Source organism: Ovis aries, chromosome 16 (assembly GCF_016772045.2).
Source record: "Ovis aries strain OAR_USU_Benz2616 breed Rambouillet chromosome 16, ARS-UI_Ramb_v3.0, whole genome shotgun sequence".
Lineage (NCBI taxonomy): Eukaryota > Metazoa > Chordata > Mammalia > Artiodactyla > Bovidae > Ovis > Ovis aries.
In genome coordinates this window covers 4,709,351-4,727,685 of record NC_056069.1, presented here as the reverse complement: position 1 = coordinate 4,727,685, position 18,335 = coordinate 4,709,351, and the positions used below count along the sequence as shown (strand labels likewise).

The 18,335-nt window shown below is 48.4% G+C and overlaps 1 protein-coding gene across 1 annotated transcript; it reads left to right on the top strand.

Moving 5' to 3' along the window:
- The first annotated feature begins 14,993 nt into the window (after nt 1-14,993).
- On the top strand, nt 14,994-18,086 carry DUSP1 (dual specificity phosphatase 1). Its single transcript, XM_004016868.5, has 4 exons — nt 14,994-15,601; nt 15,877-16,022; nt 16,387-16,606; nt 17,037-18,086. Exons 1-4 carry the CDS (start codon nt 15,235-15,237, stop codon nt 17,405-17,407), a joined length of 1,104 nt encoding a protein of 367 aa, XP_004016917.2. The 5' UTR covers nt 14,994-15,234; the 3' UTR covers nt 17,408-18,086.
- Nucleotides 18,087-18,335: the final 249 nt, after the last annotated feature.

Here is an 18,335-nt window from a genome sequence, read left to right as displayed (position 1 = left end):
CAGTAGTCATGCTCCGCTGGGGCCGTGCTATGGAACTATGACCCACGGCACTCCGTAGCCACAGGGTGATAGCTATCCCAGCCTACTGCAACCCAGGAAGGATCCCGGGCCAGGTGTAAAGTCAACCTCAACCCGAACCTTGAACAGAGGCTTTTTAAAAAACTGCTTTATTGAGGTATACTTTAAATATCATAACATTTAAGAGTACAATTCAGTGCTTTGGGGGGTAGTTTCACCCAGAGGTGCAACCATCACCATAAATCACTCTTAGAACATTTGTACAGTCCCCAGTCAGAAGCCTTTTCCATGCCCGTTTATAGGTAGTCCCTGTTCCCACCCAGCCCTACACAACTGCTGATCTGCTCACTGTCTGCCGATTTGCCTTTTCCGGACATCTTATATGAAGCAGAATCATACACTGTCTAGTCCCTCGTGTCTGGCTTCGATCATTTATCATAACATCTCTGAGGTTTATCTATGTGGCAGCATCTGTCATCCGTCGGTTCCTTTTTATTGCTGAACAGTTCTGGTGTGTGCACTGGCCACATTTGGCCTATTCATTTCATTAATCGGTCGAGGGACATGCAGGTTGTTTCCAGTTGGGGGCTATTATGAATAACACTTCTGTGAACACTGACTCACGCCTCTTTGTGTGGACGTATGTTTTTGCTTCTCTAAGGTGGAGACCTGGGAGTGGAGTTGCTGGGTCCCGTGGGAGGTTCATGTTTACCTTTGTGAGGAACCATCACACTAGCTTCCAGAGATGTTGCCCCATTTTATGTCCCTATCTGCATGGTATGAATGTTCCAATTCTCCACATCTTAGCCAACATTTGTTATTATATGTCATTTTGAACACAGTCATTCTAGCGGGTATGATATAGATCTCATTAGACATTTGTGTTTCCTTAATGACTAATGAGCATCTGTTCAAGTGCTTATCAGCTATGGGTATATCTTCTTTGGAGAACTATCTGTTCGTACTGCTTGCTCATTTTTTGATTGGGTTGTTTGTCTTATTGTTGAGTGCAGAAGTTCTTTGTAAATACCCGATCACAAGTCCTTTAAGAGATTCGGTTTTGCAAATATTTTGCCCTAGTTTACTGTTGACCTTTTGGTTTTCTTAATGGTGGCTCTTAAGCACAAAAATTTTGAAACTTCACAAATTTCAGCTTATTGATTTTTTAAATTTTATAAACCAAGCAAGAAAGCTTTCCCTGACACAAAGTTTATAAGATTTCCCCCCCTGTGTGTTCTTTTTAAATTTGTATAGTTTTAGCTCTTACATTTAAGTTAATGATCCATTTTGAGTTAATTTTTGTATGTGGTGTGAGGTAAGGGTAAGTTCTTCCTTTTGCAAGCGGACAGATAGCCAGTTGTTCCAGCACTATTTGTTAAACAGACTATCCTTTCTTCCAATGAACTGCCTTGGTATAGTTGTCAAAAACTAATAAACCATAAATGTAAGGGTTTATGAACTCTTAATTCTGTTTCATTGACCCATATGCCAGTACCACAATATCTTGACAGTAACTTAATAGTGAGTCCTGAAATCAGGAAGTGAAGATCCTACAAATTTGTTCTTCTTTTTCAGGAATGTTCTGGCTATTCTAGGTATTTTTCATTACCATATAAATTTTAGAATCAGTTTGCAAATTTCTGGGAAAAGAAGTGCCTACGGGAATTTTGATAGTGATTATGTTGAATCTAAGAGCTTCCCCAGTGGTTCAGCAGTAAAGAATCTGCCTGCAATGTAGGAGACCCATGTTCATTCCCCGGTTGGGGAAGATCCCCTGGAGGAGGAAATGGCAACCCACTCCAGTGTTCTTGCCTGGAGAATCCCATGGACAGAGGAGTCTTGCAGGCTACAGTCCATAGGGTCGCAAAGATCGAACATGACTGAAGTGACTGAGCGAGCGATGTTGCATCTATATATCAACTTGCAAGACCAACATTGTCTTCCAATCTAAGACCATGGAATGTCTCTCCAACTACTTACAGTTTAATTTCCCTCAGTGAAATACTGTAATCGTGTATGTCTTGTATTTCTTTTGTTAAATTAATTCCTAATGTTTTATTCTAGTTGATGCTATTAGGAATTTTGGGGGTATGTGTGTGTCACACGTAGCCTGCAGCAGCTTAGTTCCCTGACTAGGGATTGAACCTGTTTCCCCCTGCAGTGGAAGCGCAGGGTCCCAACCACTGAGCTGCCAGGGAATTCCCTGGAATTATACTCTTAATTTCATTTTTGGCTGGCTCATCGTTTGCGATGTGGAAATAAAATTGACTTCTATATATTGATCTTACATCCTGTGACCTTGTACTTGTTTACTGGTTCTCATAGCATCAAACTTTCTTTTCAGATTCCATAGGATTTTCTCCGTATGGGATTACGTCATCTGAGAATGAAGCCAGTGTCCTTCTTCCTTTCTAGTCTGGATGCCTCTGGCCTGTTTCTTGTTCTTGCGAGGCTTGTTTCTGTTTGGGGGTGTCTGCCTGAACGGTTCTTTCCCTAGATGCCCCTCGGCTCACTCCCTCACCCCCTCAGGTCTTAACTCAAATGTCAACTTCTTGCCAAGACCGTCTTGGAAACCCCCGATTTACATTGAGCCCCGACCCCAGCCCACTCCCACTTCTAACCCTTTTCTTACTTTGTATCAATATTTCTCTTCAGCACTGACCATCTCAGACTTTATCCCTCTCCCCTCTCAAGATGGTCCTGAGAGTTCCAAGAAGGAATAATGTGCCTGGAAGGAGGGCCTGAGTTGGTCTCAGCCACCGGGGGATGAAGGAAGGCATAGAAAGCATGCCTCTGGGGCTCTCAGATCCCTGCCCCACCCCCTTCTTGGCTGGGAGGGCAAGGGTCTCCATACAGATATTCAGGAGGCAGTGGGTGGGGGTACCCAGGGAGGCTCACATATATCCATGGCTGCCTGAACACCCCAGCCACATGTGGACAAGCCCGCACCTAGACAAGGGATCTACCTGAAGCTTGATTTCACCAGAACAGAAAACGCGGGCACTCAGGAAATGGGGAGAATAGAGATGGGAGCCCAGTGACTCTTCCTGCTGCTGACCCTATGGAGACCATCCTCTGCCCCTGGCGACTAGGAAAACACATTCCCTCTCGTCATGGGATTAAGGAACAGGATCTCTTTACACCCTCTCCCTTGCCCCAGAACTAGGATAGGGTCCAGGTGGGGGTGATCCCAGGGCTCAGTCTAGGCGTTTGTGGGTGGGGGCTGTGGTGGAAAAAGCCCCCAGCTGGACATCAGGCAATCCTATCCTGCTCTGTGTCTTTGCAGCAGAGTGGACTTGAGGCCAGAGAGTCAAGACTTGGGTGGGTTTCCATCTCCATCAGATAGACCTGAGGAAGCTGCCTTATTCTTGGAGTGGGGGGCAGGGCGCGGGTTGCTCCCCGACTCTGGGCCTCCATTTCTTCATCTGCACAACCAGTGTAAGAACACCTCCTCTGGGCTGGGGACTCCCCAAGAAGGTATTGACCATTAAAATATGGATTACATATTCATATACAATATCTATATATTTTAGTGAAATACACATAAAAGGTATCATCTTAACCATTGGTTAAGTACAGAGGTCAGTGGTATTAACTACATTCCCATTGTTGTGAGCCCCAAGCAGATACTGTCCTTTAAACAGTACTGTCCACGCCCCAGGCTCCCCTCTGGGGCCCCACAGCTGTGCTGGTGTCACGCTCTGCCCGTCCGTGCACACTTGAGTGGCAAGATGACTCATGTGCTCCTCTCGATCCAGGCTGAGACCACGTACCGCTCATCTCCTGGTCCCCAGTGTGCTGCACAGGCTTGGCACAGAGTGGACCCTCCATAAAAAGGGGCGAGTTAGCCTTGCGGGAGGCAGAGCCATCACGGACCAAGCTGTTGGTGCCGTTTCTCAGGGTGGCTCCACTGGAGCATGATGGAGAGGGTCTCAAACTCGCATATCCTCCAGACAGCGCATCCAGGTCACTTAACCCTCCGGAGAGCTTTCGAGGAGGGTGCTAGTCATCTCCACTTTAGATGAGGAAACTTGGGGTCAAAGGAGGGTGAGTAACCTCATCGTCCTCTGAGGTTACTGGCAGAGCTGGGATTCAAACCCAGGCGCTGGGTTTGCACAAGTTTTCTTTAAATTATGAAACTTTTTAATTGATGAAAGCACTCTACATCATTAAATGCACTTTGAAAGTGATTCCATTTCACTTCAATTGTAAGTTATCTTTTGTTAATATACCTTGATTTAAAGACTACCCTGAATTTGCATTAACAGGTTGCTAGGTGAATCATTAGACTGAGGGCACAACCGCTTTATTACAATTCTTTTCTCTCCTCAGTGAGTCTGAAATGACTGAGTCTAAATTAGAGGACAGGACAGTAGACCTTATAAATGGCTAGTGTTTCTAAGATGCATCAGCAGGATCTCTGCTAACCCTTTGAATGAACCCTTTCACTTGAGTAAAGAACTTAGTCCAATTTAATAACATTTGGATTTAAGGCTGTTTTTTCAAAGCCTATTAGCAGTTCTCAGGGACTGGCTCAGATTAAAATCAATCAGCAGAGCTTCCAGAATTCAAATCTCTGTGGATTTGGCAGATTGCTGATGCCTCAGTTTCCTTGTCTGTGAACGGGGACAGTAATGATTAGTGAGTTGGCTGATGAAATACTGCCCGGTGCCCACAGTATCAATTATTACTGTCTCAGCTGAGCTAGCTTCTTTTGCTGATAGCTTCCACTTCACCGAGCTCACCTCAAGGCCATGTGACAGGAACTCACGTTTAATTCTGAAAAATTTCAGGTATACAGTAAGGGTGAAAGAAGAATAGCAGTCATGGACACCCTCACACCCTACATAGACTCAACAATTGTTCATGCTGCGTCATTTAATTCATTTACTGGTGTGTGTATTTTCTTCTGAACATTTCAAGCAAGTTGCTAACATCATAACCTTTTACTGCCAAACACTTCAGCATGCATCTTTTAAGGTCTAGACATTTTCCTAAGCAACCACCAAAGTGAACATTTCTACAATATCTTCTAACGCCTAATTCATATTCAAATTTCGCTTCTCAGCAGAGGGTACCTTCAAATTTTTGGATTTTTGCCAACCTGAAGGATGAGAGTCTCTCAGCATAGTTAGAATTTTCTTGTCTCTCATTATGATTATGAACACGCATCTTCTTACATGTTCTGGGTCCCTTTCCTGGAACTATTTCCTTGTGGTTTTTGTCCATTATAAAATCATACTTTAAAAAAAAAAAAATCTCTATTTTTAAATACCAGTGAAATTAGCCTTCGTCTACCACTTGTCTTTTTTTTTTTTAATGTCACTTATGAAGTTTTATTTTTGCCATAAAAAGCTTAACTTTAGCTTTAATTTTTATGTAGTTGAATTTATCAAGTTTTTGTTTCACTGTTTCCAGATTTTGAGTCCTAAACTGAAAGCTTCTTTCACTCCTATGTTATACAGGAATCCCCTCATGTTTTCTTCCACAAGTTTTATGGGTTCACTTAAAAAAATCTGAGTCTCTGGTCCATTGGATACTTATTCAAATGTATGGTGTCAGGTATGGCTCTTTTTATCTTTTTTCAAAATCACTGTCCAGTTGTCTCAAGATCACTTATTTAAAAGTCCATCGTGTCCCAACGATCTGAGATGCCACTTTCACCATACATCAAATTTCAATATGTATTTGGGCAAATTTCTGGACTTCCTATTCTGCTTCATTGCTCTGCCTGGCTATTCATGCTCCTAACTACACCATTTTAATTGCTGGGGCTTTATGATATGTTTTAATATCTGGTAGGACTTATCCCCACCACACTGCTTTTCTTTTCCAGTTTTTCTGTCTATTCTTATTTCATATCAACTTCAGTATCAACTCCAGGAAAAACAAAAACCCAACCCATCTTCAGTATTTTCGTGAAGATCATGTTAAATGGATACATTAATATTTACCTGGGCCATACTGAACATGTTATTCTTAGCCGGCTATCTCTGGGACTCTGTTTTGGGTTGAATTATGTTCCGCCCAAAAGATATGCTTAAGTCCCAACCCCCACTTCAGAATGTGACCTTATTTGGAAACAAGGCCTTCACTAAGGTAATCAAGTTAAAATGAGATCATTAGGGTGGAACCTGATCCAGCATGACTGATGAAGATGGAGGCAGAGATTGGAGTGATGACTCCGCACCAAGGAATATCCAAGACTGCCCGCCAGGCACCAGAAGCTAAGAGAGAGGCCTGGGACAGATGCTCCCCGACAGCTCTCAGAGGGAACCAACCTCACCAACACCTTGGTCTGGGACTTCTGGCTTCCAGAACTGTTAGACAATCAGTTTCTGTTGCTTTAAGCCACTCAGCTTGTGGTACTAGGAATCGACTTTAAGCCGCAAGATGATCTCTTAGGCTAGAAGTGAGATGCCCAGCCATGATTTTAAGACATCGAGAAGCATTTGTGTGCTTTCCTGACCCCAAGTGAGGCCAGCCAGGCCTGTTTCTTGCCTGCCCAAAGTTGGGTGAGTGAACCAATGAAAGCATTGGAAAGTTGGAGGTGTGACTTCACTCTCAATGGGGTAGCCAAACCCACTGAGGTCCAGGCCAGTGAATGAATCATTTGTGCAATGTGGCTCAGTGAGTCAGGGAGGGCAAGGCAGAAAGCCCCAGTTTGAGGTCTATTTCCTTTCCCCCTTCCTTAGGAATCTAGAAACAGCCCCCTAAAAGTCATTATCCCATGAAATGACCGCGAAATGATGCAACACTCTACCCTCATGATACACACACCATGTGCTGTGGAGAGATAAGGACAAAGGACTTAGAGAGGGGGAGTGACAGGCCCCAGGCAGTGGCTCTTACTTGCTGTGCCTTTGGACAAGTTAGTTAACTTCTCTGAGCCACAGTACCCTCCTCTCTTATTGTGGGGATGGTTAATGGTACCTGCCTCACAGGGCTAGCATCATGATCTAACAGGAAATGTATATAAACCACTCGGCAAAAGGCTAGGCTCACAGCAAGCACCCAGGGCTTAGTCGGTCAGTCCTGTCCCACTCTACAACTCCATGGACCGGAGCCCTCCAGGCTCCTCTGCCCATGGAATTCTCCAGGCAAGAATACTGGAGTGGGTTGCCATGACCTTCTTCAGGGGATTTTCCTGAGCCAGGGATCAAACCCAGGTCTCCCACGTTGTAGGTGGATTCTTTACCGTCTGAGCCACCAGGGAAGCCCAAGTGCTCAGTAGAGATTGCAATTGTTAGTAGAAATTGCCCCCAAATAACTTAGCCATGAAGGCAAAATTGGTAGGCACAATTTCTGAGTCTTGAACTAGGATTCTGAACACACCACTGGTAACTTCTCCTTCCTCAGGGGAGAGTTTGGAAGAGACAATGACCTCATTTGCTTCCTTCAACACTAATTAATGTTTTCTAATCATAAAAAGGAAATGACGTCTCAATTCATACTCTGTCTTAAAAAAAAATAACAACAGAGATCTGTCACTTCTCACTGCGGCGTCAGCTCCCCTGGTGGCTGGGGCGGGGCTTGGGACCATGCAGGCAAGCGGTGCCCTGGGTTCAGGGCTGGGCCTGTCTGAGTCACGGAGCCCTGCTACTTCCTGGTCCCTCTCCAGGGCTCCCGGGTTCATCTGCATGCGTTTATCCAACAAACCTGCTTTGGGGTTTGTGCTGGGGACCAAGAAAGACGAGAAGTCTTGTCCCTGCTCCCAAGCTAGTGGTAGTCACAGAGGTGGTTGGCCACGGGGCCTGTTCACACAGGCTGTGGGGCTTCACCTGGTCCCACATCAAAACTGAGAGTTGGCCTCTTGGGACTCTTACGGCCCCCGTTTTATACGGCAGAAAACTGAGACCCGACTCTCAGGGTCTGAGCAGTAGATCACTGAGACCCATCTTGCAGAAGTATTTCATCCAGACTTTTCTATTCTGCGACAGTTTTTGTTTCCAGGGAGACAGCCCCTCCCCTGGGCATCTTTCCCTCACATTCCTCTCCTAACTGGGGGAGGGCCCCTTTTCTGGTCTTTCTTATCTCTATCCTGACTCTTAGCACCTGAGCTGCACTTGTCTAATTGACAAATCTGTCTCCCTGACAGAATGTTTATTGAGGAAATGACTGCAGTGCTTTAATTCCTGTCCATCTGAAACCTTTTAACTTCACTGTATTCTACTGAACTGAGAGGTCAGCAATTCTGAGACCCCTCCCCTCTTTAATGTATACACCATTAAGAAAGAGAAATGCTGGGGATTTCCCTGATCCTTCCAATGCTGCTGCTGCTACTGCTAAGTCGCTTCAGTCGTGTCCGACTATGTGCGACCCCACAGACGGGGGCCCACCAGGCTCCTCCGTCCCTGGGATTCTCCAGGCAAGAACACTGGAGTGGGTTGCCATTTCCTTCTCCAATGCATGAAAGTGAAAAGTGAAAGTGAAGTCGCTCAGTCGTGTCTGACTCTTCCAGACCCCACAGACTGCAGCCTACCAGGCTCCTCCGCCCATGGGATTTTCCAGGCAAGAGTACTGGAGTGGGGTGCCACTGCCTCCTCCGGATGCAGGAGTTCAATTCCTGGTGGGGGAACTAAGATCCCATATGCTGAGGGGCAACTAAGCCCACATACCGCAACTCCTGAGTCCATGTGCCATGACTAAAGACAAGCCCGCTCTCTGTGATGAGACCCCAGTGCCACAGCTAAGACCAGGCGCAGCCAAATAAATAAATATGGAAAAATTAAAAAGAGGGGAATGCTGGCTATTAACTACGCCAATCAACTATGCTTTGCCTCTGACCATAAGTCTATATTCCACTTTGAGGAATGTTAAAATATGAAAAGTGTGTTTTGGGCTCAATGAAATATATTATAAAAGCAATTGCTGCTTTTGAACACATCCTTTGGAAAGAAGATTTCGTAGCTACCCATATATTAATAGTAACAAAATTCACTAAATATCCTGTTCCAGGCATTGCTCTAAAGTGCTTTTCATCCATGATCTCATATCAGGAGTTGGCAAACTTTTCCTGTAAAGGGACAGAAGTAAATATTTTAGGCTCTGTGAGCCAGACAGCGCCACAGTCATTCACCTCCCACTGTAACGTGAAAGCAGCCACAGAGGATAGTGCCAATGTGTATAGCTGAGTTTTAATAAAGCATTATCTGTGGACAATAAAATGTGAATTTCATACAACTTTCGTGTCACAAAAATATCCCTCTTCTTTTGATTTTCCTCCCAACCATTTAAAATATAAAAACCATTCTTAGCTTGTGAAGCATACAAAAAGGGAGCGGGCTAGATCTGGCTCATGGGCTGCAGTTTGCTGACCTGTTTCATACGATCTTTGCATCAGCCCTGCAAGATAGATGCTATTATTATCTTCATTCTCTACGTCAGGCAACTGAGTCTCAGAGAGGCAAAGTAACTTGTCTGAGGACAACTTGGTGAGTGCTCAAGCTGGGATTCTAACCCAGGCAGTCGAACTCTGTACCTTGCTTTTAATAAGTTACCTGAAATATGGTAAATAGGGCTTATCCTAGATATGGTTGCCTTTTAATACTTTTAGCTTCCCCCCCAATTACAAAAGTTTCACATTTGTGTTAGAAAATTCAAATCATACAGAGCTTTAAGGAAGAAAATGAAAGTAACCCCACCCTCCAGAGACAAACACTTAAGGTTTTGTACACAGAGTTCACACAGCACTGACTAGATGTGGAATGTTCTGGACACTGTGTGACTTTGGATAGGTTGCCTAATGTCTCTGGGTCCTTGTCTCCCAGATGAGGGGGCTGACTGAGATGGTGCACTCCCATGGGCCTTCCTGGTCCTGACCAGGGTGATCTGTTTTTAAGGATTGTGCAATAGAAGCCAGTTCTGTCCTAACTGCCTGGGTGTGGAGGGTGAAGTCACCCCTTGCCAGCCCGGCTGCTGAGCGTCTGTGCCTACGCGTGTGCTCAGTAGTTCAGTCGTATCCAACTCTTTCTAACTGCACAGATTGAAGGGCACTAGGCTCCTCTATCCAGGGGATTCTCCAGTCAACAATACTGCAACGGGTATTCCCTTCTCCATCCCCTTCTCCAGGGGATCTTCCCGGCCCAGGGATCGAACTCCAGTCTCCTGCATTGTAGGCAGATTCTTTACCATCTGAGCCACCAGCTGTGCCTGTGGCTGCCCCAAATCCCAAGCACTGAGTGACTTCAGAGAGGCAACAGGGACACCAGGGCTGGAGTCCGGGGCTCTAAGAGGCTTAGGCTCCCTCCAGGGCTGCTGCCAGAGGCAGAGCTTCAGGCAAGCTGAGTCAGAGGCTTCAGCCAGAGCTGTGGGGACGCACTTGCAACAGGCCGCAGACCTTACAGACTGGGTTTCCTACCGCAGGATGCCAGGGTCCCTCTCCATATCGCCATCAGACAGGACCAGGATCTGAATCTGATGATTACCAGCTGTGCCATCTTGGGCACATTCTCCTCTCTGAGCTGTTTCCTTGCCTGTAAGATGAGAATAATAATCACCTCATGGGATCATTGACTACTTCATAAGATGATATCTATAATCCAGCTGGCACGGAGTGAGGCTTCATGAATGGCCATTCCTGTCCCTTTCTCTCTTACACTTTTCAACAGCACCTCATAGGAAATTTTTCCACCATGCTACAAATTGTGGACCTACTATGTGCCAGGCACTGTAACTATGATAGAAGGGTGGGGAGATCAAAGATCAGAAAAACACACTTCCCGCCCTTAAGCAACTCAGGGTAAGATAAGGACCTAAGAGATGTTTACATAATTAGAAAGTTCTGGACAAAGTCTTCCAGGACCTAGGGCAGAAGTGACGGTGGTGTCACTAACTCTTGTGACCCCATGGACTGTGTAGCCTGCCAGGCTCCTCTGTTTATGGGATTCTCCAGGAAAGAAAACTGGAGTGGGCTCCCATTTCCATCTCCAGGGAATCTTCCAGACTCAGGGCCCAGGAATCAAACTCGTGTCTCTTGCATTGCAGGCAGATTCTTTACCAACTGAGCTACGAGGGAAGCCCTAGGGCAGAAGTCAGAGAAACCAAAGAAGGCCTCCTGGGGATGGCACTCTGGGATTTGGGGCCCTAAGGGGAGCATCCTGGCATGGGAAGGGGGCAGTATGAGCAAAGGAGTGGGGGTGGGAAGGGAGGAGAAACCAGGGATTTGCCTAGAATGCAATGAGAGAATCCAAGACAGCAGTGGGGGCGGGGCCAGATGAAGGGGTGGTGCCCAGGGGTGGGATTTCCCGGGATAGAGGGAGTTATGAAGGGTACTAAGCAAAGGCAAGAGCTGCCTGCCACACAGCACAAGGGGGACCGTACAAGGATCCCAGAAGAGAACATGAATGGTGGGAGCCAGCACCCTCTCTCGAGAGCACCCCCTCCAGATGGGATTCACAGCAGGCCCTAGATGATGGTACTCCTAAGAGCCGATTCTGACTCCATGATGGATCTGTTTCTTTGACTTTAACCTTGTTTTTCACTGTTTTTATTATAATCATATATAACGGCCTGCCTCAGGGAACCCTGGCCCTCTGCTTGAAGAAATTAACACTCTCCCTTCCTGAGGTTGGCCATTCCAAGAGATATTTGTAGGATAATAGTCTTTACTTCCTCACTCCTCCCCCTATCTGTCCTATAAAATAACGGGCTTCCCAACCCCCCTGTGCTGGGCCCTGCTGTGCTTAGTCGCTCAGTTGACTCTTTGTGACCCCATGGACTGTAGCCCACCAGGCTCCTCTGTCCATGGGGATTCTCCAGGCAAAAATACTGGAGTGTGTTGCCATCCCCTCCTCCAGGGGATCTTCCCAACCCAGGGATTGAACCCATGTCTTCTGCATTGCAAGTGAATTCTCTACTGTCTGAACCACTAGGGAAGCCCAAGAAATACTGGAGTGGGTAGCCTATCCCTTCTCCAGGGGATTTTCCCAACCCAGGGTCTCCTGCATTGCAGGCGGATTCTTAACCAGCTGAGCTAGAAGAAGGTTATTTTGAGACACTAGTCTGCCATCTTGGACTGGGGAGTTCTCCCAGTTTACAAATGGGGAAACAGAGGCTCAGAAGCGTTAAGCGATCTGCCTGCCAAGGTCACAGAGCAGACAGTGAGCTGGGGCTCCTTTCTGACTAGCATCTGTGAGAGCACCATTTTTTCTCCTCCAGTGACCTCAGAACAGGTCCAAAGCCAACTCTGAGGGCATGATTTGGACAGGGATTGGAATGTAAAATCAATCGTGGCTACTCAGTCTCCCCACAGCCCCTATGTCCTTACCTCCGTCACAGAAAGGAGGGAGTCGGGACATGAGAGGAAAAGCCACGTTCCACTGTCAAGCTACACATTAACGGTGCCTCCAGGTCTATTCCTGAGCACATCTAAAATCAGCAAGAGCCCAGGTGAGAAAGACCAGGTTCCCTCCCCTGAGTCAAAATCCCCTGATGCTCTTTCATGTTCCTCTGCCTCCCAGGGCCACAATTCCAGTCCCTTCTGCCTCTGCAGTCACCACAGACCAGATTATGTTGGGCCCTCTTTGGCTCCATCTCCACCCAGAAGTAGCACCTCTACATCCTGGACTGAGGGCCTAGGGGGCTTCATCTTTACCACCACACTCCCCAACCTGAGCCATTGTGTGTTGACTGGGCTCAGCGAGGGACCTCTGTACCAGCTTCACCTACCAGCATCCAGTGGTGACCTTCTCACCAAGCTCTGGTGCCAAATGCTGAAACACAAAATGGCCTGATTATATAAGAAGTGCTCTTCTGGGAAGGGGAAGACCAAAAGATCTAGTGAATCATAGCAAGAAGGCATGGGTAGGGCCTGGGCTCCTTATATCTATCATCTCTAACTTGGGCCTCAAATCATTCACAAAGTAGGCAGTTGTAAGAAAATTGTTCAGATGTCAGCTTAGAGGCTCATTAGGGGAAGAGATTCAGCTAGGATCACCCAGGAGCAAAATGACAGCATGGGGGCCAAGCTCTGCTCTTTCTAGACAGGCTAGAGAGGAAAACCGTGCAGAGCTCAGCAGACACCTGATTGTAGGGCCACACTGCCACTTACCGCTCTAATATTTGCATTAAAAAAAGTTTGCTTTTTGAAAATATGTAGGTATTAAAAACTGCTCTTGGTAAAACACACACACACACACACACAACTTGGGATAGATCAAGTTGGTATGCTGTGAAAAGTCAGCAGCTGTAACATTTCATGATTCAATGCATAAAATATGTTGAGTTCCTCAGCTGAATAAGTAGTATAAACAAATACTTTCTCTTTTTTTTAAAAGATACAGGGCGGGTGTTGCCATAATCTAAGGACCTCTTTGCTGTTCTCAGCCAGTGTTCACCTGAAGGCCAAAAATGCTCTTTTTAAAAAAGCACTTAGCCTTTTACTTTTTTAGAATTTAGGCAGAAAGTCTGAGCATGTGAGAACACTAAGCGAGGCAAATGCAGAAGTTGCCTCTGCTGATACAACCAGCGGATCAACGACACTGGGTGTTAGTGAAATACCCCGCTCTCCTAGAGGAGAGGGGAGGAAACCACAGAATGTTCCTGACTCAGCACCCCAGCCTGATGGCGCAATATTTGTGTTTGTGTGGTGCTGCCGGGGATCGGGAGGTCGGAGGGCTTCACTAGGGCCCAGGATGAGGGTGACCTTATGGAGGTCTCCCCAAACCTTTGTCCAGGTCCTGTAAATCCTCTTAAAATGCTGTAGGATTATATTTCAAGACCAGCTCACGTTGATGGCAAGAACCAGGGCCCTGGGGCTGGACGGTGCTCCGGTTCCCAGTTGCAGTCCCCAGCCCGGCGCTTAGTAGGCGCTCAATCAGTACATGTTTGGGGACTAAAAGAAAATCCCCAGGAAAAGGGAATGGTAACCCACTCCAGTATTCTTGCCTGGGAAATTCTATGGACAGAGGAGCCTGGTGGGCTCCAGTCCATGAGGTCGCAAAGAATCTGAAGAAACCACCACAAAGAGATGAAGCCGCTGAGACTTAAGAAAACGCGAGCAGAAGAAAGGTGTCTGGCGGTCCCTGCGGGGGCGCTGTCGATCCGCACTGGGCGGGGGGTCGCCTCACTAAAAGCCGGACGTCCGCAATCCACAACCGCACCTTGCGGCCCCCACCCTCATTTCAGACCCCTGACCCGCCTTCCTCGGCTCACAACCACGTAAGGACCACATGACTAGGATTGACATTTTTCTGCTTGGGGTTTGGTTGGACCGCATTTTACTTGTTAAATGTACATTTTAAAGTAACAGGAAAGCCTGGGGAACAGGAATGTATTTCCCTGAACACCTCCACCCCAACCTACCCCGGTTGTTCTTGAGCGGACAAACTCAATTTTTCTCCGACCCTCATTTCAGTCTCCCCTCGGCCCGCTCACCCCCAGCAGTGCGATACTGGGCAAGTATAATAAATCGCTTCTCCTCGGGAACCCGTGTTTCCTCGCCTGCTGGGTACGGGGAAATGAGAGAAAGGGGCGCCTGTGTATCCAGTAACAAAGGAGACCCCTTTCGGCTCCGGTCGGCGGAGGAGCGGGCGCCGGGACGCGGCGCGGTGGAGGGGGTGGAAAGGGGGAGGCGGGGGCCCATGGCACGCGGCCCGCTCCCAGGCACTCGCACACGGGAGTCAGCCCTCGGCTGGCAGAGCGCCCACCCTCTCCCCTCCCCGCTGGGCCCGGAGAGTGGCCCGGACCAGCTCCCTAGGGACGCGCCAGGCGCAGGCTGGACGGCCGGGCGGAGGCCGAAGCCCGAGCCAGAGCTTAGCCAGCGGACCCCACTCGGAGGCCGCTGACGTCTTCGCCTTTGGCTGCTCCGGCGCCAAACCCGGCAAGGCGGGTGACGTCACCACACCAGTCACGTGACCGTCATTCAAACAAACAATCCCCTCCCCCACAGCGCGCGCGCGCGCGCGCCCCGCCCCGCGCCGCCCCGCTTGCTTACGCGGAGCCACAATATAAACGCTCTCCGCCGGCTCGGACTCGCTGCGAAAGACTTCGGGGCCCTGGGCGAATCGCGGGTGGAAGGGCCGTCGGGAGAGCAACAAGGAAGCCGAGGCGGTCGAGAGTCCCACACGGCGACCCCTCGCTCGGTCCAAAGGCAGTTTGGGTTTGGCGCAAAGAAAACCGGGGTCGGGCTTTTCCTCGAAAGCCATCGCCCTGCTGTTCGCTTCCCGGGACAAAGAACGTAGGACGACTTGCACGCTGGGGGCGCTGGGGCCGGCCATGGTCATGGAAGTGGTCTCCCTGGACGCCGGAGGCCTCCGGACGCTGCTGCGGGAGCGCGCGGCGCAGTGCCTGCTGTTGGACTGTCGCTCCTTCTTCGCTTTCAACGCCGGCCACATCGCCGGCTCGGTCAACGTGCGCTTCAGCACCATTGTGCGTCGGCGGGCCAAGGGCGCCATGGGTCTGGAGCACATCGTGCCCAACGCCGAGCTGCGCGGCCGCCTGCTGGCCGGCGCCTACCACGCAGTGGTGCTGCTGGACGAGCGCAGCGCCGCGCTGGACTGCGCCAAGCGCGACGGCACCCTGGCGCTGGCCGCCGGCGCGCTCTGCCGCGAGGCGCGCAGCGCGCAAATCTTTTTGCTCAAAGGTACGCCTTCGGGGACGCTCAGGGGCGGGCCTCACGCCCTCCGCCGCCTAGTCTGGGGACCCCTGGTTCTCAGCTGCGGGGGGTGCTGCTCCACCTGAGAGCTTGGACGCCTGAGTCGCATTGTGGGGACTTGTTGGCTTTGTTTGGCTCTAGGAACAAAGACTCGCCTGGGGCTCCCCGGGCTAAACTTCCAGCTCTGGTGGATGAGGAAGTTGTATGAAGGTACCCTGTCTCGGCGGTACTAATGAAAAATATGTGTCTCTTTGTGTTCCCAGGAGGATATGAAGCTTTTTCTGCTTCCTACCCGGAGCTGTGCAGCAAACAGTCGACCCCCATGGGGCTCAGCCTTCCCCTGAGTACTAGTGTCCCTGACAGCGCTGAATCGGGGTGCAGTTCCTGCAGCACCCCGCTCTACGATCAGGTTAGTAGGGGGCTGTGCCGGAGGGGAGAAGGAAGAGCTGGCAAAGGTGGCAGAGCCGCGCTAGTGAAAATATAGAAAGTGACGTGCAGCTTTATTTATAACAGGGGACACAGGAGATTTCATTTATCCCGTGGTTACATGGCATGATGGAGCCGAGCCTGTAATTGTTGGCACTACAGAAATTAGCTTGTTGGCCCTGCCTAGGCAAATGGGTTTAGTCCCTTATTTATTGACACTCTTAACAGTGCTGTGAGGTTCACCCAATATTGAAACTAACTTATCCAGGAGGGAGGTTTTGTGGATGTGGGCACCACCATTGCCGTTGAACAAAGCTTGACAAGCGTTGGATGTTTCTGGATTTCAGGGTGGCCCAGTGGAGATCCTGCCCTTTCTGTACCTGGGCAGTGCCTATCATGCTTCCCGCAAGGACATGCTGGATGCCTTGGGCATCACTGCCTTGATCAACGTCTCTGCAAACTGTCCCAACCATTTCGAGGGTCACTACCAGTACAAGAGCATCCCCGTGGAGGACAACCACAAGGCAGACATCAGCTCCTGGTTCAATGAGGCAATTGACTTCATAGGTAAGTGGAGCAGATGCCTGGGACTTTGCCACACTCCTTCTGTTTCAGTGACTGAGACTAAATTCCATGGCAAGAACTTGAGCAACATAGATTTAAGCTTTCCTCTAGACATTAAAATCAGTCTGGCATGGGCAGCATCCCTGCAAAGTACAGTTTCGATGTCCCACTTTATAAATTAGCAAACTGAATCTCAGGTTGAATTGATCTGTCCAATATCAATCTGCTTAGTGGCGATGCCTTGCCTGGGTTTAAATCCCCGGCTGTTTAAATCCACTGTGCCCACATTGCCTTCATGGACAGTATGTCTGTGATGACATGAGGTGATATCGACCATACTGGACAGGACACATGTGGCATTTCTTAGACACCTGGGGTTGGTTGGAGTTATTCTCCTGGGCTCTCAAATAACCAGCTGCCCTTTGTTTTCCAGACTCCATCAAGAATGCTGGTGGAAGGGTGTTTGTCCACTGTCAGGCGGGCATTTCCCGATCGGCCACCATCTGCCTCGCTTACCTCATGAGGACTAACCGAGTCAAGCTGGATGAGGCCTTTGAGTTCGTGAAGCAGAGGAGAAGCATCATCTCCCCCAACTTCAGCTTCATGGGCCAGCTGCTGCAGTTTGAGTCGCAGGTCCTGGCCCCCCACTGCTCGGCAGAGGCGGGGAGCCCCGCCATGGCTGTGCTTGACTGCAGCACCTCCACCACCACTGTCTTCAACTTCCCGGTCTCCATTCCCGTCCACCCCACAAACAGTGCATTGAGCTACCTTCAGAGCCCTATCACGACCTCTCCCAGCTGCTGAAAAGCCACGGGAGGTGATCTTCACAACCCACCGGGATTCCAGGCTCCTGGAAAGTGGAAATGCAATAACTCCAGGGAAGGGGGCTCGTGAGGGCTGGTCTTTATTTATTTAATTTCACCCAAGTTCCACTGGGTTCCTGAGCAGTTGTAATGATGACTTCACGCCAAGATGTTTGCTGAACTCAGCACATTTCGGGACCAACATACAGTGCGTACATCAAGTCCCTCGGACAGAAAGGGGCAGAAGAGAGAGGACTCAAGTGTGAGAGCCGATTTCTCTTTTTGTCCCTGTTTTCTGAAGACACTTTTCATGCTTGACATACCTACCAGTATTACCATTCCCGACAACGCATATACATATGAGAATATACTTTGTTTTATTTATTTTTGTGTAGGCGGTCCACCTTCACAAATGTCAGTGTCTACTCCTAGAAGAACCAAATACCTCAATTTTTGTGTTTGAGTACTGTAATATCCTGTAAATATATCCTAAGCAGGTTTGTTTTCAACACTGGAAAGCACCAGTGTTGATTTTGTTTTGTTTTTTAAGTTGCCAACAGTTGTATGTTTGCTGATTATTTATGACCTGAAATAATATATATCTTCTTCTAAGAAGACATTTTGTTACATAAGGATGACTTTTTTATACAACAGAATAAATTATGGCATTTCTATTGAAATCTCGATGCTTTTCTTGGTCAGCCCTCTGATTCCTTTCCCATAACTGGAATAGGGGAAAACAAGGTCCTTCAGAATATGTTTTGGCATCTGATCCCATACTCCTTGGTGGCCCCCCAGTCCCATGAGATGGCTGGGTTGCCAGGGTGGTAGAGAAATGTGATCAATTATTTTTAAAAAGTACTAGAACCTGCTCTTGGTAATGAATTCGAGTGTCTGCCTATGTTTTTCCCAACATGTCACACAGGGAA

Excerpts from the sequence above, each read along its gene's own strand:
- DUSP1 (XM_004016868.5), top strand. The coding sequence starts at position 15,235 with ATGGTCATGGAAGTGGTCTCCCTGGACGCCGGAGGCCTCCGGACGCTG. Across the intron at positions 15,602-15,876 it reads GCAAATCTTTTTGCTCAAAG|GAGGATATGAAGCTTTTTCT; the intron begins GTACGCCTTCGG and ends TTGTGTTCCCAG. Across the intron at positions 16,023-16,386 it reads GCACCCCGCTCTACGATCAG|GGTGGCCCAGTGGAGATCCT; the intron begins GTTAGTAGGGGG and ends TCTGGATTTCAG.